The 22,754-nt window shown below is 53.7% G+C and overlaps 6 protein-coding genes across 6 annotated transcripts; 3 read left to right on the top strand and 3 right to left on the bottom strand.

Annotated features, from left to right (window-relative positions):
* Positions 1-111: 111 nt before the first annotated feature.
* On the top strand, positions 112-3,015 carry QC762_501500 (uncharacterized protein). Its single transcript, XM_062890573.1, has 2 exons — positions 112-557; positions 623-3,015. The coding sequence occupies exons 1-2, from the start codon at positions 186-188 to the stop codon at positions 2,864-2,866; spliced, it is 2,616 nt and encodes an 871-aa protein (XP_062741609.1). The 5' UTR covers positions 112-185; the 3' UTR covers positions 2,867-3,015.
* A 255-nt stretch (positions 3,016-3,270) lies between these two features.
* Positions 3,271-5,198, bottom strand: QC762_0075160 (uncharacterized protein; the record flags this gene model as incomplete). The annotated part of the gene is made up of 2 exons (XM_062883793.1): positions 3,271-4,049; positions 4,106-5,198. 2 exons carry the CDS (start codon positions 5,196-5,198, stop codon positions 3,271-3,273), a joined length of 1,872 nt encoding a protein of 623 aa, XP_062741608.1.
* Positions 5,199-6,856: 1,658 nt separating this feature from the next.
* QC762_501505 (uncharacterized protein) lies at positions 6,857-7,285 on the top strand (the record flags this gene model as incomplete). Its single annotated transcript, XM_062890574.1, has 1 exon — positions 6,857-7,285. One exon carries the CDS (start codon positions 6,857-6,859, stop codon positions 7,283-7,285), a length of 429 nt encoding a protein of 142 aa, XP_062741607.1.
* Positions 7,286-7,297: 12 nt separating this feature from the next.
* QC762_501510 (uncharacterized protein) lies at positions 7,298-10,433 on the bottom strand. Its single transcript, XM_062890575.1, has 6 exons — positions 10,364-10,433; positions 10,251-10,280; positions 8,771-10,175; positions 8,226-8,722; positions 7,628-8,132; positions 7,298-7,540 (listed from the first exon to the last, which is right to left on the bottom strand). The coding sequence occupies exons 3-6, from the start codon at positions 9,209-9,211 to the stop codon at positions 7,430-7,432; spliced, it is 1,554 nt and encodes a 517-aa protein (XP_062741606.1). The 5' UTR covers positions 9,212-10,175; positions 10,251-10,280; positions 10,364-10,433; the 3' UTR covers positions 7,298-7,429.
* A 3,732-nt stretch (positions 10,434-14,165) lies between these two features.
* Positions 14,166-16,712, top strand: QC762_501520 (uncharacterized protein; the record flags this gene model as incomplete). Its single annotated transcript, XM_062890576.1, has 2 exons — positions 14,166-16,136; positions 16,158-16,712. 2 exons carry the CDS (start codon positions 14,166-14,168, stop codon positions 16,710-16,712), a joined length of 2,526 nt encoding a protein of 841 aa, XP_062741605.1.
* A 1,183-nt stretch (positions 16,713-17,895) lies between these two features.
* On the bottom strand, positions 17,896-20,823 carry PHO89 (Na+/Pi symporter). The gene is made up of 3 exons (XM_062890577.1): positions 19,954-20,823; positions 19,552-19,878; positions 17,896-19,491 (listed from the first exon to the last, which is right to left on the bottom strand). Exons 1-3 carry the CDS (start codon positions 20,027-20,029, stop codon positions 18,125-18,127), a joined length of 1,770 nt encoding a protein of 589 aa, XP_062741604.1. The 5' UTR covers positions 20,030-20,823; the 3' UTR covers positions 17,896-18,124.
* Between the last annotated feature and the right edge of the window lie 1,931 nt (positions 20,824-22,754).

Genomic DNA, 22,754 nt, shown 5'->3' with positions numbered 1-22,754 from the left:
GGGCAAGAGATCTCGCTGCGTCACGTGTTGCCAAGATCCCAAAAAAAATTATATAGATATATACATATATACATGTATATATATATATATATACATATATACTCTCTCAAACACAAGCCACCACACGACGGCACGAAGGCAACATCCCGGAAAATGATACCTTTTCAGATCCCTCCTCGCCCACCATGCTGATACTGCTATGCCCAACCCGCCGGCTCCCAGCTGTTACTGTCGTGGCCTCTCGACTGAAGCTTGCCAATGCTCGGCCGCAGCGGAGATGGCTGAATTTGTGGCTACACAGCAAGGACAAGTGGAAGACTCTACCATGGGACCAAACAGTCTATCTTCGTTTGCTCAAGGAACACGAAGAGGCAGTGAAAGCAAAACGTGACGACGTAGCCTGGGGCCTGCCCTCAAGGCCATACATCTACAAGCGAGGCATCGTTGTGCACGCCTTGAATCTGAAGCACTATGTCATCTTGCTGGACCGCGTGTCGCTGTCAGTGAGGCTGGATGATCCACAACAAGAGCCAGTCTTGACGGTGGACGTCTTCATGGTTTGTTTTTATACCCAATCATCTTGTCTTGGACGGCCGACTAATACGCAGCTTTGGCCGTCTAGCTTACTAGCACTGGCGCTTTGAATGCGAAAAACAATCATTTCAGCATTCGGTGGTCCGACCTTGACAGAGAACCCATGCTGGGAGATCAGGATCCCTGGCAGCTGACCCCCTCCATCGAGTACGAGTTCCGACCCGAGGAGAATCCCAACCTCCCGATCACCAAGGTGGCCCGCATGTTCCAGAAAGAAGTCAGCCGCCCTGTCTTGGCACCCGGGGCACTCACCATACCGGTCAAGCACTTGAGCACTCCGCTTCCCCACCGCTGGTTTGCCTTGACTAGAGAATCAATCGACCGCCTTGACCCGACAGGCGATCATGGCCCGTCCACTCGAGAGTTTCTTGCCTTTTGTCCGGCGCTTGGGGAACCCGCTGTTGGTCGTGCCGACGCCTATTACCACGGCCACCAGAAGATATACTTGCCGCCGGGTCGTTGGCCCTTTGAAGACCGCACAGCCGTTGTCTTTTCACAGATCGAAAACACAGAGGACGAAAAGCGACGCATGGCTGCTGCTGCGCAAAGGCTAGCGCAAAAGTTCAAGGAGATGGGGCGGGTTCGTAGCACAACAGTAAAGCAGCTCTGGCTAGCCGAAATCATCAAGAAGGCATGGCCTCCGAAGGACTATTCCAAATTCCTCCCGCAAAAGGCAGAGAACCACTGCAGGGTGCTCATTGCCAGAGCACTGGAGAAATGGCGTGGAACGACAATCGTGATCCACGTATCGACAGAGCTCCCGCAAAAACCGACCCGGCTGCTATTGGAGGAGGTTTCAGCAAACATGAAACAAGACACAGTTGTTATCGTCTCGTTGATGGGCCGGAGGCTATACGACCGCATCTTTAACCACCGGGACGAGAAAGTGCGCGAGACGTTTGCGACCGAAATCGTGTTCAAGCCGCCTCTGAGACCGGCACCCGTCGTCGAGGAGCCAGTGCCCGAGACTACCGCTCAGGAGGACGAAATGCTCAAACGACTCATGGAAAAGTTCCTCTCCCAGAACGAGCAGAGGAAAATGCGAGAGCGAGAAGAAGCTGAGAAGGCGCGGAGAGAAGAAGAGCGTCAAAGAAAGTTGGCCGAGGCCCGGAAGAAGGAGGAGGAGGAGCGACAAGCTAGGATACGGCACGAGAGGAAGATGGAGAAGGAAGCCGAGGAGCGACGGAGAGCGGCCGAGCGGGAGCGGCTCAAAATCCAAAAGGACGTCGAGAGCATGTTTGAGGCTGCAGTTCAGTATGAGATCGACGCCTCCCTGCGCAAGGAGGAGTCAGTCGGTGAACGCGTCTTGGTCGATGACGCCGAGCACGCTTCGGCCGATGACGCCGAAAATGAGACCGAGGAGGCTCAACTCAGCGAGGGCTCCATCAACATCAAAAATGGCGCGATTTGCATCGAGACGGAAGGCTCTATTGACGTGATGGGCGGGTTCCTGAACAAGCGGGACGGCTCCATCATGATCAAGACCGGCTTCGTCAACATGGTCAGCGGCGACATTGACTTTCTGCACCGTGACGACCGGAAGCGTTTCCAAGAGGATCTTGGCACGGTGTCCATCAGTTTTGAAGATGGTGTTTCTCGTCGGGGGATCAACATCGACGACGCTGATAGCAATCCGGACCTGATCAGCCTCACGGACGCGAAGATCAAGATCACCGAGGGTTATATCGAAATCAACGACGGCTCCATCAAGGTCACCGGAGAGGAGGGTTTGGCCCACGCCAAGAAGATATTGAGTTCCATCAGAATCAAGCGGGGCGCAATCCACATCATCGAGGGATCCGCCACCTTCACCGACGGGCAGGACGACTTTATCAACTGCTCATTCGACATCAAAGAGACCACCCTCGGCTTCAAGGACGGTTACACTGACATCGAAGCCCACAAGGACATGTACTCTACCCGCGACTGGGGCCGAGGCTATCAGCCTAACGTCGATGGCAACAGCGATTCTACCAAGAGCTGGAGCTACGATCTGCCGCAAGACAAAGCCAGGGAAAGAGTTCGCAAAATGCAGGACGACATTGAGGAAAAAGCAAGGGAGCAATGGGCGGCAGAGGAGAAGAAGAGGGAGAGGGAGGAGCAGCAGAGGAAGAGGAAATTGGAGGAGGAGGAGGAGGAGAGAAAGAGGAAACTGGAGGAAGAGGAACAAGAGCGGATCAGGAAGGAAATACTTGCCAGAAAGAGGGAGAGCCTGCGGAAGAGCCTTTCCACGACGTTTGTCACTGACAGCAGACGGAAAAAGAAGGACTGATGAGCTGATGCTGCCTGGGCTGGCGTGGCATTGGAAAAAGGCAAGACAGCTAGATGTTTGCTCGAGTATATAAGAGAATATGAGAATATGAATCCCCATTCCATCAGTTATTTTGACATCAGCAAGTAGGTACAAAAGAACCAATAAGAAGATATATATAAAAAGTGATATGTTCGTCCCTCCCCCAAGACCAGAGGACCAAGAATTACACCCCAAAACCCAAAACCACAGTATTAACCCCCCCTTCCCCCCTCCTTCCCTCTCCATCTCCCAATATTACACACTGATCTCATCGTAAATAAGGTAGGTAAAGTAGATTATCATGACAACCATGTTTCCCCCTCCTCTCCCTCTTCACCTTTTCCACTTGTCACTTGTTTGATAGACACCCCCACAAGTCATTGCTAATCCCACCCCTTGGGCTTAACCCAGTTGCTCGGCAGCGCCGGCTGAGCAGGCTTGATAACAGGCATAAGACTGTATCTGTGCGAACCCCCCGTTGTCGGCCTTGAAGGCGGTGCACTAGCAGCAGCAGCAGATGTCTGTTGAATAACCCGGGGCACAGCCGGCACCGTCTCTGGCTGCAACACCGGCCAGTTACACCCCGTTCCCGTCGTCGGTCTTGAATTCCCTGGCGTAGAAGGCGGCATAGGCCAGCTGATCAACGAAGGGGAAAACACCCCGCTAGAGGCTATACTCGCCGCCCCGATGGAATCCTGACTCGACCGCCGGGGGATCGTCGGAGACGGAATAGTTGGCAATCCTGGCGTCAGAGGGGAAAAGTCAATAAGCAGACCGCCCGTGGGGGAGGAGGCGCGTTTGTCCATTAGGGATAAGTTGTTGTTGTTGTTGTTGTTGTTGTTGTTGTTACTAGGGGCGCAATCCAGCCTGAGGGGGGGGATCGTGGCTGCGGCGGGGAGAGTAACCGATGAGGAGACTGGGGGAGGGGGGGCAGTGGCGGTGCCGTAGTTCATGCTGCTTCGCTTCTCGTACATTGCCGAGTCAGCTGCATCACCGACGTCGCTGAATAAGAGGCCGTTGCCCATTGATGAGCGTTTCTTTTCCTTCTTGCTGTAAGGGGCGATTTTGAAGGGGGTGCATCTTGTCAGGAAGGCTTGGACGCGGCGGGTGCGGCGATAGCGGTAAAGGAGGGCGATGAGGAGGAGGAGCACTACCAGGAGGGCTGGAAGAGGTGTTAGTAAGAGGGGACAGAAGGGATGGATGAAGGGAAAGACGGACAGACTACGGCTCCGATGATGCCGATCATGGGGCTGGAGCCTTTCTCGTTGGGGTTATTGGTGTTGTCGTTACTGCCGGGATTTGAGCCGTTGTTGGTGCCTGTTCCTGACGTCCCGCGAACGCCCCCTGAGTTCTGGTCAAGCTCGCCATGATAGGTGTAACCAAACTCGTCGGTGGAGGTGTAATCGGAGCCAGGAACATAGCCGCCGCCTGTGGCTGAGTCGGCGCCTTTCTGGGTGACTTGGTTCTGTCCGTCCTGGGTGCCATCCACAGCCAAGAGGGCGTTTCCTGCGGTGGAGGGGAACGCCTTTTGGGGCCCTGTTGTTGTTGAGCCGGCTCCCTGGTTGCCATTGCCTGAATTGCTGTTGGATCCTGAGTTGCCATTGCCAGATGAACCCGAGCCAGAAGATCCAGAGTTGGAGTTCCCAGAGGTTGGGGTTGGCGAACCAGAGCCATTGCCAGAGCTCGATCCTGAACCAGACCCATTGCTGGAGCCGGAGCCGGAGCCGGAGCCGGAGCCAGTCCCTGGGTTCGATCCTTGATTTGAACCCGAACCCGAACCAGAACCAGAACCAGAACCCTGTCCTACACCAGGGCTGGGAGTTGAGCCCGAACCTGATCCTGAACCCGACCCACTGCCTGAACCATTCCCCGAGCCATTGCCGGAACCACCGCCCGACCCGTTCCCTGCACCAGATCCTGTTCCAGGACTAGACCCATTGCCCGACCCATTTCCTGACCCTCCTCCACTTCCCGAGTTCCCAGGCGTAGGCGCACTGTTCTTTGGCGGGTCCTCCGCTGGTGTCTTGACTGGATTAGTAACCGGAGTATTGTTCACAGGAGGCTTCTCCGTATCCGGGGCCGATGCCGGGGTGGTAGGAACCGGCGCGGGGACCGGCACCACGGGAGCTTCCAATGGAGGGTTCGTCGGCGTGGGTGTCGTCGGGCTCGGCTCCGGCTGGGGGGCGGGCTCCTCAGGCTTGGGACATCCCAGCGACTTGGGAAACGTCTTGCACCATGGGCTGATGAGCTTGTTCCAGAACTCCTTGATGTCCCTTTTCTCTAGCTCTTGGCCAGAGGTTGGAAGATGCATTCTTGTGACTCCAGATTTGCGAAATGAATAGAAGGATGATCAAGGCCACATGCTTGCTGTGTTGTTGTTGTTGTTGTTGTTGTTGTTGTTGTTGTTGTTGTTGTTGTTGTTGTTGTTGTTTATGACTGTTAGTGGTGTTGTATCTTCTCAAAAGGAGGGTATAATGAGGGAAGCCAGCTTCTAGAGACGAACGAGTGAAGACTCCGGAGTGGCATCAAGGAGGAGGAGAAGAGACAGGAGAGACATCGCCGCGGGGCTGTCGGTATTGTATGCGGTGTCAGCATGTTGGTGACTGAAGAAATCCTGCTAGGTTTCGCTGTGATGAGTGGCACTTGGAAGAAGCAACAACCGAGCCCCACAGCTAGGTGACATTGGGGGTCTGGACAACAACGGTTAGCACCCATGTCGTCCCCATGTTTCGGGAAGGGATCGTCGGTTCGGTTCCTGGAACCATGCCATTCCCGGACTAGCCCCTCTTGTCATTCTCTGCCAACCCCGGCACATGCACGGCCAACCCGGCGGTGGGGGGGGCGTGTTTGTGTCTGTCTGTCCCGAGAGGTCTCCCGTTGTTCCAGTCCACCGTCAGTGCTGTGCATCCATCACCAGAAGAAACTCACGTAAACTCCGGGCTGCCGCTTCGGAGCAAAAAGACAGTCACGGAAAATTTGGAACACGCCCACCGTCAATAGCGCGAGAAATGAACTGCAAGACGGGACAGAACGTGGGCAGGAATCACGCCGAGCACAACACGAGATTGGCACCTTGTCAAATTTACCTGGCACATCCTTCCGTGATAGCGGCCACCTCGCTGCAGGCGCCCCCCCCCTCTCCCCGCTGCATGGGTCCCCCCTCTCTGTTCAAGCACCGTAGCAGGCGTCTGGCCGGCATCGAGTTTATCTGCCTGTTTCAGAAACGAGGAATGCAGATCACCGAATCCCCCCTCCAATTTCGATACTTATCAAATCTTGTCTCCCACTCCGTCTCCGCCCCCAGAAAATGACACCTCGCCAATCCCACACTTCATAGGGAAAGCACTGCGCAGTTCCCCTCAGAAGCGGTACGATAAGCTCCCCGCCGGATCAACATGACCATGGCCCATGAGCATGGTGATGCTGCTCTCCCGAAGAGATCACACAAACTTCGATCGCGCCTTGAAAGGTTGGGAAACGATCGCCTTCTCTCAAGGCAAGTCTGGACCTCCTCCTCACCCAAATATCCAAAGGAGCCACCCAACCGGCCCCTGCGTAATGTACCACTGCCTCGCATGCTGGACTGCAAACGTAATAGGACCGACCACTAAAAAGTTCCCACAGGATCAAGGACTCTCCAGCTCATCATCCATAGCCGAATAGCCACCAGCAGCAGCAGAAAAAACCAAGGCTTGCGAACCAAAGTTCGGGCTCCCTTGGCACCTTACCCCCTGTCTGTCAACCAGAACTGGGTTCAAGCAGGGGCATGTCGTCAATACCCAACGGCCGACGATCTACCGAACCGAACACAAGCGCTCGAACAACAAAGCAAAACCACATGGACCACTGGCCACGTTGGTAGTGGATACAAAGACCTCACGTGGCGTTGACAATACTTACGGCACGAGGCGGGACAATACCAACTACCATATGCTGTAGGACCTCTGCTTGTAAAAGGGGGCGGGCGACATGGACACAACCATGGTTACGGTGATGGTTGTAGTAGATAACTTCGTTCGATTCATCTCCGCCATGATCTCAAGTCAGCCACACCAAGCCCGGGTCCCCAGTCCGGGCGAGGCCTTCGTCGAGATGGCCATCTTGGCGCTCAAGGGGCTGGTCCCCATGGTATGGCTTCGCAGCAAGACCTCCCCGGTTGAGTTTCTCGTTGGAGGGGCCGCACTGCTTGTGATGGTCCTCGCCGTCAGCCATTTCCATACTGCCGAGCCGAGCAAACCTTCTTCTGCCAAAGGAGGGAAGATAAAGGGCATCCTCCTCAAGGCGCCAAAGCCTCGACATGCGTACAAACCGAGGGTTGCATTTGACCCGGCGTTGGACACGGGTAAGAAGGTCCTGAAGCGGAGTCACGACGTGTGCGGAGATGGGGGAATGATGTAAGAATGCAACAGTGGAATTTCCTGCGCCGTCTGGATTGTTTCAGATTCAAGGTATCCGAATTTGTGAATTGCTCCCCCTCCCCAAACGCGCCTGGTGTGCGTCCTGCTGACGAGAAATCTTTGTCCGAGAGAGCCCACCGTTGCTCTACCTCTTCTCTATCCGCACCATCAACCCGTGGATATCCCAGATGGTAGGGTTATCAATCGTTGGCAGGTGCAACGGATCTGGCAGAGACCAGTTATACCCTCTCAGTAACTACAATCAATAAACGTCAGCCACCATCATCCCACACTTCAGCCGCCAAAAAAGCAAAAAAAGTGTAATGTGTAAGATGAAACTCACCTCGGGAAACAACTTGTACATCTGCATAAACGCAATCTTCTTCCCAGCACAGACAAACTTGCCACTCCCAAAGATCAAATCCACACACCGTTCCATCTCGGTCCGTCTCTCCTCGTTCGCTTCAAGCCACCTCTCCGGTCGGAAGAGGTTCGCATCCGGACCCCAGAAGTCTTCGTCGCGGTTCATACTCCACATGACACACCCTGTGCCGATGGTGGTTCCCTTGGGGAGGTAGTACCCGTCGACTGTATCCCCCGTCTCAGGGACCTCCTTGAAAAACGGGACGATTGACGAGGGGGGGAATAACCGGAGTGACTCTTGAATCACAGCCTGCATGTACGGAAGATGCCTCTTTGCCTCATCGTTCGTCACCGGCCGGCTGATTTTGCCCTTCTCTGCGGCGTCGTCGATTTGCTCTTGTAAACGCCTATACACAGCGGGGTGTGTCATGAGCAACAACATCGTCATTCTGATGGCAGATGCAACCGTGTCCGACCCGACAAAACTATCACACACACATAGGTTAGCTTCCGTTTTTGTCCCATATGAGTGAGTAGATGAAAGGAAAGGAAAGGTAAGGAAGGGAAGGGAGGCATACAAAGACATGGCAACCTCACTCCTCAGCTCATCCCCCTCCAGCCCATTGTCCATCATGCTCTGCAGCATATCCCTCTTTTTATCCACTCCCTCCTCCCCAACCTCCCTCGACCTCTTGTTCACAATCTCCAGCGCCAGGCCAAACACCCTCCCGAAACCGACTTTGTCCCCTTCCCTGGGTAGGAGGTAGTAAAAAGGCCATTTTTGAATCGTCTGGAAGATCTTGTGGTGGTTGTGCACCGCGCTGAGCAGAGGGAAGGTCACGTCGCCTGTTTTGACGATGCCGAGGACGTCGCTGTCGGTGTCCAGGGAGCCGAAGGACTGGCTGTAGGCTATTTCACCGAACGAGTCCAAGGTGTAGAAGTGGGATTTCTGGGCCAGGTTCATGAGGCGGTGTTGGGAGGGGGATGAGAGGTATTTGGTGTTGATGAGGTCGAGGAGGGTGGAGATGGTTTTGTCAACGGCGGGTTCGAAGTCGTCTTGGTTTTTGCCCGAGAACTATCTCTGTCAGTGTCGCTCCTACTTGAAAGGGTGGAGGGAACTTACTGCTGGGAGGACATGTCTCAACCTCTTGGCTCTCAGCTTTGGATCTCTCATTGAGAGGAGATTATCCGCCCCCGGCATCACCCGTGCGAGGAGGTACCAGTCACTCTTTTTGTACTCTGACCGCGCGCTGGTGATGCGGTAGATGGAGTCAATGTTGTTGATGATCACCTTGTTTGGAGCTACACGGACGACAGGACCATATTTCTTGGTGAGGGCGTGCATGTCTTCGTAGACTTTGTAGCTGATGAAGCCGCGGGTGAGCCAGAGGGAGGTCCATCCTGCTAGGAAGGGGCCAGGGACATGACGGAGTTTATGCCAGCGGTGGACACGGTAGGCGAGACTTAGGAGAAGGAGGACGATGAGGAGGTGGAGGAGTATTGAGCTTGTGAGGAGGTTGGCTAGACGGGGAAGCTGAGGGGATGGTAGGAGTAGGGAGGCCATCTTTGGTGACTATGCTGGTATCTAGAGAAATGCTGGAACCCAGGCACAACAGACCCAGGGGAGAAACGAGGAACAGCTCCATGTTATGGATGACGGCCTGTCTTAGAGTTAGTATACCTTAATTAGTAGCACCAAGGAGGCTTGTACACCCACCAGGTAATCCTCCAACCTGCTAGGTACCTCCGTGAGACCGGGCAACGTACGTATCCCTCCAGGGAGCTCTTGGTGTTGGCTTAGACCTCCAACCCCAAGCAGGCATCCCCCTCTACCTCCACTAACATTCTTCAATGGCCGAGCCACGTCGGGGTTGTCCATACTCGATGTCTGTGGCGCCCATGTTGCCAGGCAAAGGATGAGTGTGATATGCAAGTGCCTAACTAGATCTGGATGTGTCGGCAATCTGGTGGGTGTGTCGGGATGGGCAATGATTCGTACCAAGCATGTGCTTTCAATCCCATGTGGCTTTTCATCGCAAGACATATCCGCAGTCGTGTCCTGCCGCGGTATGCGCCGCTGAACCTGGAGTCGGTGCGGGAAGTGATTGAATGCCGATGCTAGCCCCGATATCCGAGTGAATAAAACTGCCTTTCTGTGGTGCTGTGCCTTGTAGTTGGGGGCCCCTCCTCGGCTATCCCTCACCACCCGAAAAACCGAGAATCCTGAAGGAAGAAAATATTGTGCGGCACACGAGCAAAGAGCTGCCGTGTGGTGTGACAGAGATTGCTCTTCAGCCCTACGGGGCTCGCCGGGAGCCACATGGTTTTGATCTGTTCTGTGCTTATTTTCTTGGTATGTCTTCCACCCAGCGGCACAGGTTTCTGTGACGGATCGGTTGCTGCCTGTCTGTCTGTGGCACTTCCTCTACATCGATCAAGAACTATGTCCTCTGCACCTCAATTTCTGTCCCCATGACCTCAACGCTGACACTCCCTCACTTCACCGCAGTGCGATTTCCTCCCAAAGACCCCCAAAGCTGTCAGATCAGAGAGGTACGAGGCGTGAATATAACACAGTCATCACTCGAAAAAGATACACGTACCTGCATCATCCAACAGCAGGCACAGTCAGACTGCTCTGTCAGCCATCCCGTCATTCCGGTTCAAACTGCCCGCCTCGCGGACGAACCATTTCTGTGGTCAAAGGTGTGGTTACACAGCATCTGGTCACCAACGATTCCAACAGTCCCCGGCCCCCAACAATGCTGGTGAATGCACATGCTGCCTTGTCAAAACGATCATGTGAGCCTGTGTGATTGTGCGCCGCAACAAGCCACGATCGTTATCCCTTGCATAAGATGCCCAAGAAGTCTGGAATACGAAGAAGAAGACGAAGAAGAAGAAGGACACGATACACTGGAGGATGTGACGGGATGGGCAGTGGCAGATATCACCAACAGACCCCTTCAGCAAAGAAGCGGTGACTACTAGTAAGTCTTCCACAGGATAGACAGCGGCTGAGGCGACACCTTGGGGGTTGTTGCTAAAAGAGGTTCGGTCATATTGTGTAGGGCCCTTGAATGTCACTTTATCGTTTTCTTTAGCTTCTAATAAGTGGCCAGCCCCAGGTGCTATTGGCTTTTGCCACGGCGAACAAGGTTTGTAGGAGTATGTTCTAGTATATGCCACAGCCAATCGTCTCCTTTCTCGGCAACCGGAAACGCGCATACAATGGAAGACGTAGAATAAACCATCCATTCTGCCATCATGTGCCCGCATCTGGTTCACAAATTCAGCAAGCAGACAACGTTAGGATCGGTCTTGTGCATTTAACCAACAACAACTACCCTACTTCCCGACGGTGATGGACCAGGACTGACAAAGCTTGATGTTGTTTCTGCAACTGACTCATTAATTGCAAGTATCACTCGCCCTAACAACAATCCTTGTCGCCACCGAGCCCGTTGTCCCAGATACAACGAAGTACCCGGTCAGTTTGGGAGTTTTGGAACAGTGGCATCGCTCGCTGAGATGGTACTCAGCAAACGAAATTGGATAGAGTGTGTGGCTTGTTGTTTGGGTTCGTGATCTATTCGTTGGCAATAAAGACACATAGATAGACCTTTAAGCTTCAACTTAAGCGCATATTGGATTCTGAGCGTCAAGGGCTCCCTGTACATGCTTACCTATGGAAGCCTATACAAGCCTTATGATTTTTGAACGCCAATAAGGGTATATATAATCATATTTCACAAGCCTTCATCCAAAAGCTGGGGCTGATCTGGCCCCAGGAGTCTTATATAGTAACATACCTTATGCTCAATAATTAATACCTAGCTATCTTCTCTCTCTTATAAATATCAGGGGGCCGTGCTCTCCTGTCACTGCTCGTCTCCCACCATCTTTGTGTTCTTTTACCCAAACAACTCGCTCCACTTTTGCTGCCATACCTGGTTGCTCTCTGAAAATAGGGGTTCGCGATGAGGAGACTGGGCTCTTCCACCCTATGGTGTATGCCACTGTTCGGGATGGAACAAGATGAACCAGATCTCAAGATGTCTTCAGGAGATAGATGAGAAACATACCGGGAGATTAGGAAGACTCGAGTATTGTTAGCAGACAATGGCACGATAAGGACGTTCCTGCCTCAAGAACGGTCTTCCTGTTCATAAACTACGCTAGTAGATGCTCTGGCCTATAGGCGGTAGGCCTTCTGTAATTTTCAGTGCTTGTCTGAGGGGGTTTGTTTACTTAAGGTCTTCGTCTAGCCCCGATGCTTTTCCTTTTTCATTTTTCACCTCCACGCCCACGAGAATTTTCTGTTCTCGCCCTCGCTCGCCTTCGCCTCTGCTTCTGCCTCGCCCACCCCCGCTGTCGCCCCGCGAGAACGATCGTAGGTATTTCCTTTTCTTCTTGTTGTTTTCTTTATCATGATGGCTTCAAGTCTGCTGCTTGGCTTGTTTGCGGTCAAATCGACTCCAGGGTCGTCGAGTCGCGACTCCTGGCCGACTTCCTGACTATCTACCACTCGATCACAAGGGTGACGTCACAGTTTACACCCTCAGTCTGCATGGAAGCAAGGTCTGTATTGAAGAAGATGGTATCAAAGCTATGGAATTACGATGTTGGGGCACACTGCCTGTTCAACGTCAACTCTCAAGCGAGGGATTCCTACTTCCACGAGGCCGAGATTCCCTCTGTAAGGGAACACATCTTTTCACGAGCACTAGCACCTCCGATTTGTCTTATCAAGAGTTGGGGTTACTTTTTTCAGATGATTGGGCAAATGTCTTGTTAATTGCTTGCAGCACTACCACTTTCAGATCCTTTGCTAACTGTTCTCTCTCCTCAGACAACTAACCAAACTTCGCCCGCTCGAGAGTACGTATTATTCCACCATTCCTGCACACCTCTCCTATTCCAGTCTGATATTCACATCACACTTCCATCCATCTTGTTTCCACACAAGAGTTTGTGTCTTAACATTGTTCCCACACCAAGATCCTCTATCTGGACATACCTTCTACACCAACACCCTTTCTTCCCTTCCTCTACACCGGCATCCTCCCCATGCATGGAAGCCTTTTGGGCTCAGCGTTGCTTCCGCACCAAGTCTTTTATCTTACCTTTGTGTCACGCACAAAAGGTTTTTGATCTTAGTATTGCCTTTACACCAATATCCTTTCTTGCAACGTCATTCCGTTACAAGACTTCACAAACGTCCACCCCGTCTACACACAACACAAGCACTGCCGCAAATGCTTTTGAACTTTGCTTCCTGGCAAGCATTCTGCCTTTCAACCCCCGAACCATGTCTGCCTTGCAGCATGTTCTCACAAGTGTGAGATCTGTCTCCAAACCCCCCTTTTCAGAATTGGCATTTATTCTCACATATGTGGAGACTGTCCCGTCACGAAGATTTGGTGTCCCCAATTCCATATTTTGACTTGGACATTTTCTCACAGTATAATGCGAGACTTGTCCTATCATCAGATCTGGCATTCTGAAACACAAATCTTCACATTCTACACCCCCTATTCTCTTGACTTTAGCACCAGCCTCTCACAAGTGTGAGACGGGCCTTGCCAGGAAGAGTTGATGCTTACGCACTCCAATCTTTTGACCTGGGCGTTTTCTTGCTATGATGAGATTCGTCCAGTCAACAAGATTTGGAATTGGCAAGCTCCAAACTTTTGACTTGGATGTTGTTCCACGATGTTGACATTCGACTGGTCCACGGATTTGGCATTTTCAAACCCAAACTTTGACCTGGCATTGTTTTTGAACACAGAAAAAAATATTCAAGTCAAGGATTTGAGATCTGTCTTTACACGGACTTTGTGTTTTCGAACCCCAAATTTGACTTGAGGTAGCAGTGCTTTCTCACGAGTGTGATTTTGGCTTCACAAGTATGAGATTCATCTGGCCATAAGGATTCAAACTTTGGTCTTTGACTTGGCACTGTTTTCTTCACAATTTCTAAAATTGTGAAAAGATATCCAAGTCAAACTTAAACTTTGCAATTCTTAGGATCTGAGATTTGTCTGGCACATGGACCTTGTCTTTTCACAGACCAATTCTAGGTTAGCAGCGTTTCATTACAAGTGTGATTTTGACTCAGCTGCGTTATCTTATAAGTGCGATTTTGACTTGGCACGTTTTCTCACGAGTGTGGTATTCGTCTAGTCACAAGGATTTGGCGTTTTCAAACCCCAGATTTTGACTTAGCATTGTTTTCTCATGAACCCCAAGATCGTGAGAAAACGTCCAAGTTAAAAGTTTGAAGTTACATATCCGCCTCCCCACAAGACATAGCCATCTTCACACGATGCATAGCCGTGTACACACCGATACCTCATCGTCTCCTTACAAAATATCACCGTTTTCACATGAGATAGCACCGTTTCCTCACCAAGTCATGTCGTTTGCACACAAGCCAGCAGCGTTCACAAACGACCAAGAAACATCCCAGCTTAACATGGACTGACATTCTCTTCTTTTTCTCCTAGGAGAACATAATGCCTCTCGAGTTTACCTCGATCCCCGGCCAGGGGGAACATCCTGGCCACCCCTCGTCCACCCCTCCCATCCCCACCACGGGGAGTCCGCCCTTCCAGGTGGACACTCCGACCCCGGCCGCGAGGTACCCAGTTACCATGGGTACTCCCGTTGGCACCGACCTTCTTGCCCTCGCCCCCACCTCTCCCTCTCTCCCTCTCCCTTCTCCCACCACCCCCCTCGGCAGCTTTCCTGCCACCATCGCCGCTCCTCTCGTCGGTTCGCCCGCTGGTCCTCCCGGAGGACATCCTCACGACATCCTGGGGATGCTCCAAAAGGAGCAGACAGCCCTGGAGAAGAGGTTTGTGGAGGGGAAGAACGCCTGGGGGTACGCTAGTGCCCCCTATACTGACATCGTTCGGTATGGTGAGGTCCTCGCCAACCTCGCCACCGCCACCGCCACCAACGCCCCTGTCGCCCCGGCCGTCCCAGTCGTCTCTCCGGCCCTGTCTTCCGTCTCCGCCGCCTCTCTCAACAGAGAGAAGGCGAGGCTCGCCGAAATCGAGAAGATCCTCCGCCAGAGGGAGAAGCGGCTTCTCCAGGCCGAGGTTGAGGCGAAAGCCTCCCTCGATAGCCTCACCAGAGCTATCGAGGAGAAGAAGCACCAGCTCGCGGATCTCGAGCTCCGTGAGGCGGAACTCCTCCAGCGGGAGGCTGTGGCTGTGGAGAGAGAAACCGCTCTCAATGAGCGGGAAGATGCCCTCACGGCTGGGGAGGACGCCCTCGACAAGGAAAAGGAGGATTTGGAGGTGAGGGAGAAGGCTGCCGCTGCTATTCTTGAGCAGCAGAAGATTGTCGAGACCCAAAAGGTCACCCTCCGGCTTTGGAGGGAGGATTTGGACGACGAGAATAAGGCCCTGGAGGCGAGGAAGAAAGAGCTGGAGGAGGAAGAGAAGAACCTGGCGGAGAAGAAGAGGGCCTTGGAGGAGAAGGAGAGACGTCCCCTGGAGGAGACGGAGCTGGGGAAGAAGGAAGAGGGGTTGAGGATGAGGGAGAAGGCGTTGAAAGAGAAGGAGAAGGCGCTGAAAGAGAAGGAGGAGGAGTTGAAGAAGAGGAACAGGAATTTCGTCGCCGTCAACACCAGCCTCGTCAAGAAGGACATGGAGAACGCGGCAAAAGAGAAAGAGATCGAAAGAAGACTGGCCGAGATGGCGGAACGAGAGGCCGAGATGGCGAAGAGAGAGGCTGCCCTCGACCCCCAGTCGGCATATCACAGCCTTCCCAGCGGCGGTCAGACCATCCCCCAGTTCGTCGCCGATATGGATCAGCGGGTGGTGATCGGATACGACCTCGGCTGGCAAGCCGCTCTCCCCATCGGGGTTGAGCAAGGTCGTCGAGCCGCCGCCGCCCAGATAACAACGATGCATATCCAGCATCAAGAAACCGTTCTGGCCAGAATCCGGAATATGCTGGCCTGTTTTGGCGCAGAGAGGATGGCTTTGGACGTGAGAAGGGAGTTTAAGACGCTCCAGTTGGTTATCAAATCCAACATCGACGTCGAGCGTATCCACGCTGACAGCATCGAGATGACTGCGGACGAGAGACTCGATGCCAGCATCCCCAAGCCCGGCAACAAGGTCTGGGAGTTTATCAGGGCGATGAAGATCGAGTGTGGCTGCCCGGTCTATTACTACTTCCCCGCCCACCCCAAGTCCGGCCCCCAGCCCACGGCTGGAATTGTGAGGCCCGCCCCTCAGGGGGAAACTCCCCAGTCTTTGGGAGTGGCGCCGGTGACTATCGTGGGCAACACCTACAACCTCCCTCCCGACGCCCGGGTCGTCTTCACCGCCCCCGCTGGACCCGACCCTGCCCTCCTCGCCGGACCAATCCCCTCCCTCGAGGTCACCGCACCCGGCGGCGTCAGCCGCACCATCACGGGGACGCCAGGTCCGAACGAGAGACGCCGCGTCCGTTCTGGGACTCCCTCCCCGGGGGCTTTACAGCCTCCCCCGAGGGCCGATACCAAGAGAGCCCGGTCTGGATCCCCCCCTCCGGCCTCGGCCCCAGCCCCGAAGAGAACCCGTGGTCGTCTCCCGAAGAACAAGAACGTGATCACCGTGACGACGGTGACGGACCCTCCTCCCGCGCGCCCTGGCCAGCCTACCACTAGTGGGCTGCGACCTCTGGCTGCTGCTCCCGCCCCGGCGGTTACGACGGCAACGACGGTGGTTGGTACAACCACAGCTCAGGAGGGATTTACCTCCTCAGCTTTTGCCCCCGTTCCCGCGGCTGCGGCTCCCGCTCCCGCTCCACCGACTATAGGGCTTGAGCATGACGCTAATGATACCGAGTCTAATGAAGAGCAGGGCCAGGTGGTGGTCCAGAAGAATGAGGAGAAGAAGGCAGGTAAGACTGTACATGAACAGCTTGGAAGAGAAGATGGACGCGAGACTAACAATGAAGAACAGGCCCCCGGAAATATCGACGACGAGAACAAGAACGAGGATGAGGATGGCATGGAGATGCACCTCGCTGCTCCGGTTGGATCGATGGAGCGCAAGAATTGAGCTGTTTTTCGCCCGTGAGAATGACAGCAGCAGCACCAGGGACGTCAAGATATTTGGGGGGAGTTATTTGCCTTTTTTCCGGCTCGGTTTTGTTTTGTTTTTGGGACATACCCATGGTCAAGGAAGGTTTATATGGGCCTTTTTTACGGATTGCAAAAGTGGGTTTATTATGCACCAAAGGAAGCGGTATTTGGGTGGTTACATTCTGGTTTTACAATAGTCTGGGGAGTTATTTGCGTCTGGGCTTGCGTTTTAGGGGGTTCATTGCATTCGGTTTTCACATGATCTGGGGAGTTGTCAAACTGGCGGATTCACTGCCGTGTATTATATAATTTTTATAATAACAGGGGTGGTGTATGATGGAAAAGGGGTTCTGAGTTGTGGACTTGGCTGCTTGAGTGTGTGACATGTTGTTTGGATGTGAATTGGCGTGAAAAAGGGGGTTGGCATGCCTTTAGATGGGAGTAAGAGGCGTGCAGTTGTGAGCTAAAGGCCTGAAACGGGGGTGAAAATACCCTCAGATGATAGTGAAAGGGCGTGCAGTGTTGGCAATCACAACGCCTTGTTGATACGCGAATAGACCTCTGTTGGCAACTGATATGCCTTCAGACGATAGCAGCAGGTGTTTCGTTGGCAGCTAGGAACATGCAACAAACCGGTTGAGGCTTCGGCTCTGAGTGTGAATGCGTGCAATGGTCACAGAAAGACACGAGAAGGTGGCGCGCTGACACCTTATCAGAAGATCAGACTTACCTAAGGTACCTACAGTGGCGCTGTTTTGTCCAAGACTACCTTAGAAGTAGCGTGTGGCTGAGACCTTGTTGGTAGCCTCAAACCTACTTGTTGAGTAGGCAATTGCAAATCCAGTCAAAGAAGTTGGAACAGCAGGTGTGAGTAGGCTCGGCAGGTAAGTAAGTACCTTAGGTAAGTAGGCAGGATAGACAAAGAGAACCATGGGATGTGGCTGAGGTGAAGATGGGACGAACCTCAGACATGCAACTATTCTTTCTTGGTTGCGAGCTTGGATGCCTTGACGGGGAGCTCTTAGGCATGGATGGAATCCGATTGGTGTTGTTCGGGGACAAAAACACGTTTAAGGGGGCAGCAGAAAGATCGGTGGGAAGGAAGGAGAAAGTAGATGTGGCTGAGGTGGAAGATCAGATAAATCAAGACAGAACAAGCATGCACAAGAGATCAAAAGACAGAAGTGGTAGGTACAGGTCCAAGACCTTTCTAATTACTACTCGCAAGATATCCAAGCCTCCCAGGGGGTATTCTGAAACCGGAACCACAAACTATTATACTATCCAATAATCACATCCTTCAACCAATGTGCAGATCCCAGTACTTTTCGAACCCACACACTCTCAAACAAACAAATCCAAAAGAAAAACGCCAATGCTAATCCCAATTTAACCAGAGTAGCCCCAGCGAGGAGCGTTGATGATGATGCCCATGAGGCAGCCAGAGATGATACCAGCGACGGGGAGGGTGATGAACCAGCCGAAGTAGATCCAGCCGACCATGCGCCAGTTGACGGTGCGCCAGGTGCCAGAGCAGAGACCGACACCGACGGTGGCACCAGTGATGCACTGGGTGGTGGAGACAGGGAGCTTCAAGCGGGTGGCAAGAATGACAGTGATGGCAGAACCAAGCTCCATGGAGAAACCACGGGATGGCGACTGGAGGGTGAGGCGGTTACCCAAGTTCCTCATGATGTTATAGCCATAAGTCCAGATGCCGAGGACGAGCATGGCAGCGCCGAAGCAGAGAATCCAAATGGGAACGGCAGCCTTGCCAGTCTCGGGGAGGGCACCCGAGTTCCAGATCTCGAAGACGGTGGCATAGGGACCGATGGCGTTGGCGATATCGTTGGCACCGTGGGTGAAGGAGGCAGTGGCGGCAGTCATGACCTGGAGGAAGCTGTACATGTACTCGGCCTTGTTGTCGTAGCGAGCAGCGTGAGCGTGAATCTCCTCGACATCACCGGCGAGGGCGCTCTTCTGACCGGCAAGGTTGACAACATCCTGATCGATACCGTGGAGGACACACCACTTCATCCCATACCAGATAACAGGCCAAGTGTACCACTTGCCCTCGGGTCTGCCCTTGAGCAGCTTCTTGTGGGCCTTCTGGAAGTCGGAGGGCTTCTTGCGGCGGACGGGGGCAGCGGGAGCATTGGCAGAGGCACCATCGGTGGAGTCGGCGGTGCCAACAATCTTCTCGGGGAGGGCACCGGCGGCAGATATCTCGACATCACCACGCTGAGCGGCCTTGGTGGCGGCGAGCTCATCCTTGGGGCTGACCTCCTGGACAGGCTCGTCCTCGTACTCGTCGTCGGGGTTCTCAGGGACGGGGCCGCGGCGGAGGAGGAAGAGACCAAGAGGGATGTGGTACCAGTGGAGCTGCCAGTCATCGAGCATGACAACGCGGTAGAGCCAGGGCATCAGAGTGACGCACATGAGGAGGGCAAAACCGACACCGACGGCAACAATGACACCGGGGAGCTGGGAATCAGTGAGCTTGACCTCGTAGTTGCCACCCTTCCAGAGAAGCAACATGGTAAGGAGCGCGGCGGCGAGACCGAAGTAGACTGGCACGTAGATGAAGGCCTTCCAGACGGGGTTCTTGCGAAGCATGACGCCATACTTGGTGATCAAGAAGATGATGGAGGCGAAGATAGCGGAGAGACCAGGAGCGATGATCCAGGCGAGGAAGACCTGGACGACACCAGAGTTGATGGCACCAGTACCGGGACCCTTGCCAACCCACTGGACACCTAGAGATCACCAAGTTAGCGTCCTGTCAAAAAGGTACCCGAGAGCCTGGACAGCCTTACCATCGGCGCCAACGGCGGCAACACCCATGCCAATGACACCACCCATGATGGAATGGGTGGTGGAGACGGGAAGACCAATCTTGGTAGCCATGGTGAGGTAGATGGAGGAAGCGGTAACAGCGCACACCATGCCAAGCATGAGAAGAGCGGGATCATCTTTGAAGAGATTCGTGTCGACAATCTTGGTGCGGATGGTGTCGGCAACGCGGGCTCCAACACCAACGGAGCCGGCAAACTCCATCACAGAGGCGAGAACCATGGCCTGGAGGTAGGTCACGGACTGGGAAGCCACAGAGGTGGCCCATGAGTTGGCCACATCGTTGGCACCTGGAGGGGAGAGAGAGCTGGTTAGGAGCTGATATCAAGCGGTGGTGATGGTTGCATGTTGGTGTATCAACTCACCAATGTTCCAGGCGTCGAGGCCTGCGAAGATGGTGCCAATGGCGAAGAGGTAGTCGAATTGGTGGAGGACCGCCATTGTAGTTGGACGGTGGATGTCGCGTGCTCAGAGACGAGACTGCGAAGGTTGTTGTAGCGGGTGGCTGATCGACCTGTTGAGGAGGGATGCAGAGTCAGGAGGAAACACAGGTTGTGCCGTCTGTATTTAACCAGACGGACACATGGAGAGGCGATGGTCAGCGCGGGGGGACATCAGCCAGCGGTGGCACACACGTGGGTTGGCTCTTCGAGCTCTTCTGCCGTTGTCGAATGGTTCTGGGTTTTTTGCCTCTCCCCACAGCACTGGTGCCTTGGCGAAAACAAGACCTGCTCGCCTGCTGCTTATGCTGCATCGGGAGGAGGTCGAGATGCTGGTCGGGACAACCTGGTGGGTGGGAGCTGTTGGAACCCCTGCTGAAGGGGTGGGCCTTTGACGGCGGGGGGGGCACTGGGGCTTGGCGGGTAGGGCCGATCGCGCTTCCAGGTCTGTCTCCCTCCATCCCTGTTCCCGTCCAGCCCACACACGTCCGAGACTTTTTTTCTCTTTCTCTGCCATCCAACTCGTTCCTTCCTCGGTCAGAAGAAGAGGCAAGGCTGGCAGGCACTCTCTGATGTGCGTGATGTGAGACGTCGCAATGAGTGGTTCCGTTTGGTCCCCGGAGAGGGGAGGGGAATACGCATATCGCAACCCTCCCGCTGTCTAGCTTTAGCGAGAAAGATCCGCTTGTGCATCTTGGCTGCATCATGTACAAAGCCGATAGATGGCGGATGTAGTGTATATACTAGGGCAGTGACATGTGTGGGATATGCACTCGAAAGAGAGCATCATCACAGTATGTATGCGGTATGCTCGCGTGCCGCGTTCAAAAATGGAATATTGAACCTGTCCTCTTAGTGTGTGTAGTTCTATGCCGCTAGAGCAGATATCACCTGCCTAGGCAGTCGTCAGATACTAGTAGGTGAGAGAGGAGACATCCGTGATCCCCCGGCCGACCGAAGCTCAACGAAGCCGTCAGCCGAGAATCTCGATGTTGGATGAACGGCATGTTTCGAAGTCCGTCCCACAAAAAAAGGCCAAGCACCGAGAAAAAAAAGCCAAACCGAGGAGTGACGGGGAGGGAGGCAATAGCGGGCGGATCATGGGAAAAAACGACACCGCTTCCTTTTGGGAAGAGAAATCCACCTCAGATCCATTGAAGAGGAAAACCCCACGGGGCCAAGCATTGGCAGGCTTGGCTGAGGGCGACGGAACAAGCGATCATCCTTATATGCTTGCATCATGGTTCGCGTGGGGACGACGACGTGCGTTTGGTGGGCTCTCGCAGCCAGTGAGCGCTGAGGGATGGCAATGTTCAAGACAATGAGGGAAAACCAGCTTCGACGTTTGGCGTTCGAGGTTTGACACACGTGGGGTTCAATCCCCGGTCGCCAAGTCTCCAGGGCCCGCTCTTGGCCCTGCGGGCGATGTCCTTGGCAGAGGTCAGAAAGTCTTGGCTCTACGAGATGATCCAATCGGAGTCTTTGTTTGAGCAACGTGCACGATCAAGAGGCTGATGGCGATAACAAGAGCCGGGACCTATTTTTGCGGGGTCTGGACCAACCAACCTCCGTCCTGGACTTTTGATATTCCATGGCTGTTCGAGACGAACCACCGGCTTCGAGATCGTCAGGAGCAGTGAGTGTCCCACGTTGGTGAGTGCCGCACACTTGTATGGACAATCAATGACCTACCACCACAGGGATGATGATGGAATGCTGCCTGTTTCCTTCCCCAATTTGATGGTTGGCGCCCGTTACGATTTACGTCGGCGTGGTGGGCGAGGATGTCAGTCCCAGTGTTGGCTTCCCAAGAACTTGGCAAAAAGGCTTATTGCTGTTCAAATTGCACCAAAAGTCTAAATCCCATATCGCCGAGAGAACGGGTGGCACAAGTGGTTCGCGGGGTTCAAGCTCAAAGTCGAAGCCAACCCCCGGAAATGGTACCCCCCATTCCATTGGTTGTTCTGTACCTATGTGGCAGGGTGTACGCTTACACCAGTCCAATCAGCTCCTCCCCATTGTGCTCGTGCTGGCTGAGCTCACGGGCCCTATCCCGTCCAGCCTGCATTGATGATACGTGGGGGGGCAGTCATCAGTCTTCCCCGGAGATGAACCTCGGATGGTCTTGATTCCACTTTGGGCAGGCCCTTGAAGTGTTGAGAGCAAGGCTAGCAGAACAAGACATTTGTGGTGTGTTGACAAGTCGATAGCCATGTGTGAATGGCTTGAAACATCCACTATCAGGTTGCTTTGGGCTCTGGGCGTTGCGTAACAGCATGGCTGAGACGCTGTGCTTCCACGCCCACGTGTGTTTTCATCCTCAAAACCCTATTCCGGCTCCGAAGGCGGCATCATGAGTGAAACAAGCATCTGCGTTACGTCCCTAGCCCGGCTGGGGATACCGGAATGGTATGATCGACGGCTCATGTCCGCGGGATGTCGCCCTTTACGATGTGCATGCCCGTTCCCAAACATCATGGGATGCAAGGTAGCGGGATATTACAGGAGAAAAAAAGTGGCATGTGAAGATGTCAAACCAGTTTGGTCACCGAGCTGGTTCAAAAGAGTTACCGAATGGAGATTAAGAGAGTATTAGAGAAACTTTTGGGTGTATGAGAAGAGAGCTCTCTCGTAATGAGATTTCTGGCTTGATATCCAGTCACCTCTCTCAACATCCCTATCCGTAGGTAGTTTCTCATGTCATTCAAAGGCTCTCATGGAGACCC

This window comes from Podospora pseudocomata, chromosome 5 (assembly GCF_035222375.1).
Source record: "Podospora pseudocomata strain CBS 415.72m chromosome 5, whole genome shotgun sequence".
Lineage (NCBI taxonomy): Eukaryota > Fungi > Ascomycota > Sordariomycetes > Sordariales > Podosporaceae > Podospora > Podospora pseudocomata.
This window is presented reverse-complemented; position numbering and strand designations above follow the sequence as displayed.

What these genes read in the sequence shown, in the direction of transcription:
- QC762_501500 (XM_062890573.1), top strand. Translation starts at nt 186, where the DNA reads ATGCTGATACTGCTATGCCCAACCCGCCGGCTCCCAGCTGTTACTGTC. An exon ending in TGACGGTGGACGTCTTCATG is followed by an intron (nt 558 to 622) that starts GTTTGTTTTTAT and finishes TTGGCCGTCTAG; the next exon opens with CTTACTAGCACTGGCGCTTT.
- QC762_501510 (XM_062890575.1), bottom strand. Translation starts at nt 9,211, where the DNA reads ATGGCCTCCCTACTCCTACCATCCCCTCAGCTTCCCCGTCTAGCCAAC. An exon ending in TGAGACATGTCCTCCCAGCA is followed by an intron (nt 8,723 to 8,770) that starts GTAAGTTCCCTC and finishes TGACAGAGATAG; the next exon opens with TTCTCGGGCAAAAACCAAGA. An exon ending in TGTACAAGTTGTTTCCCGAG is followed by an intron (nt 7,541 to 7,627) that starts GTGAGTTTCATC and finishes TATTGATTGTAG; the next exon opens with TTACTGAGAGGGTATAACTG.
- PHO89 (XM_062890577.1), bottom strand. Translation starts at nt 20,029, where the DNA reads ATGGCGGTCCTCCACCAATTCGACTACCTCTTCGCCATTGGCACCATC. An exon ending in CCTCGACGCCTGGAACATTG is followed by an intron (nt 19,879 to 19,953) that starts GTGAGTTGATAC and finishes TCTCCCCTCCAG; the next exon opens with GTGCCAACGATGTGGCCAAC. An exon ending in TGCCGCCGTTGGCGCCGATG is followed by an intron (nt 19,492 to 19,551) that starts GTAAGGCTGTCC and finishes GGTGATCTCTAG; the next exon opens with GTGTCCAGTGGGTTGGCAAG.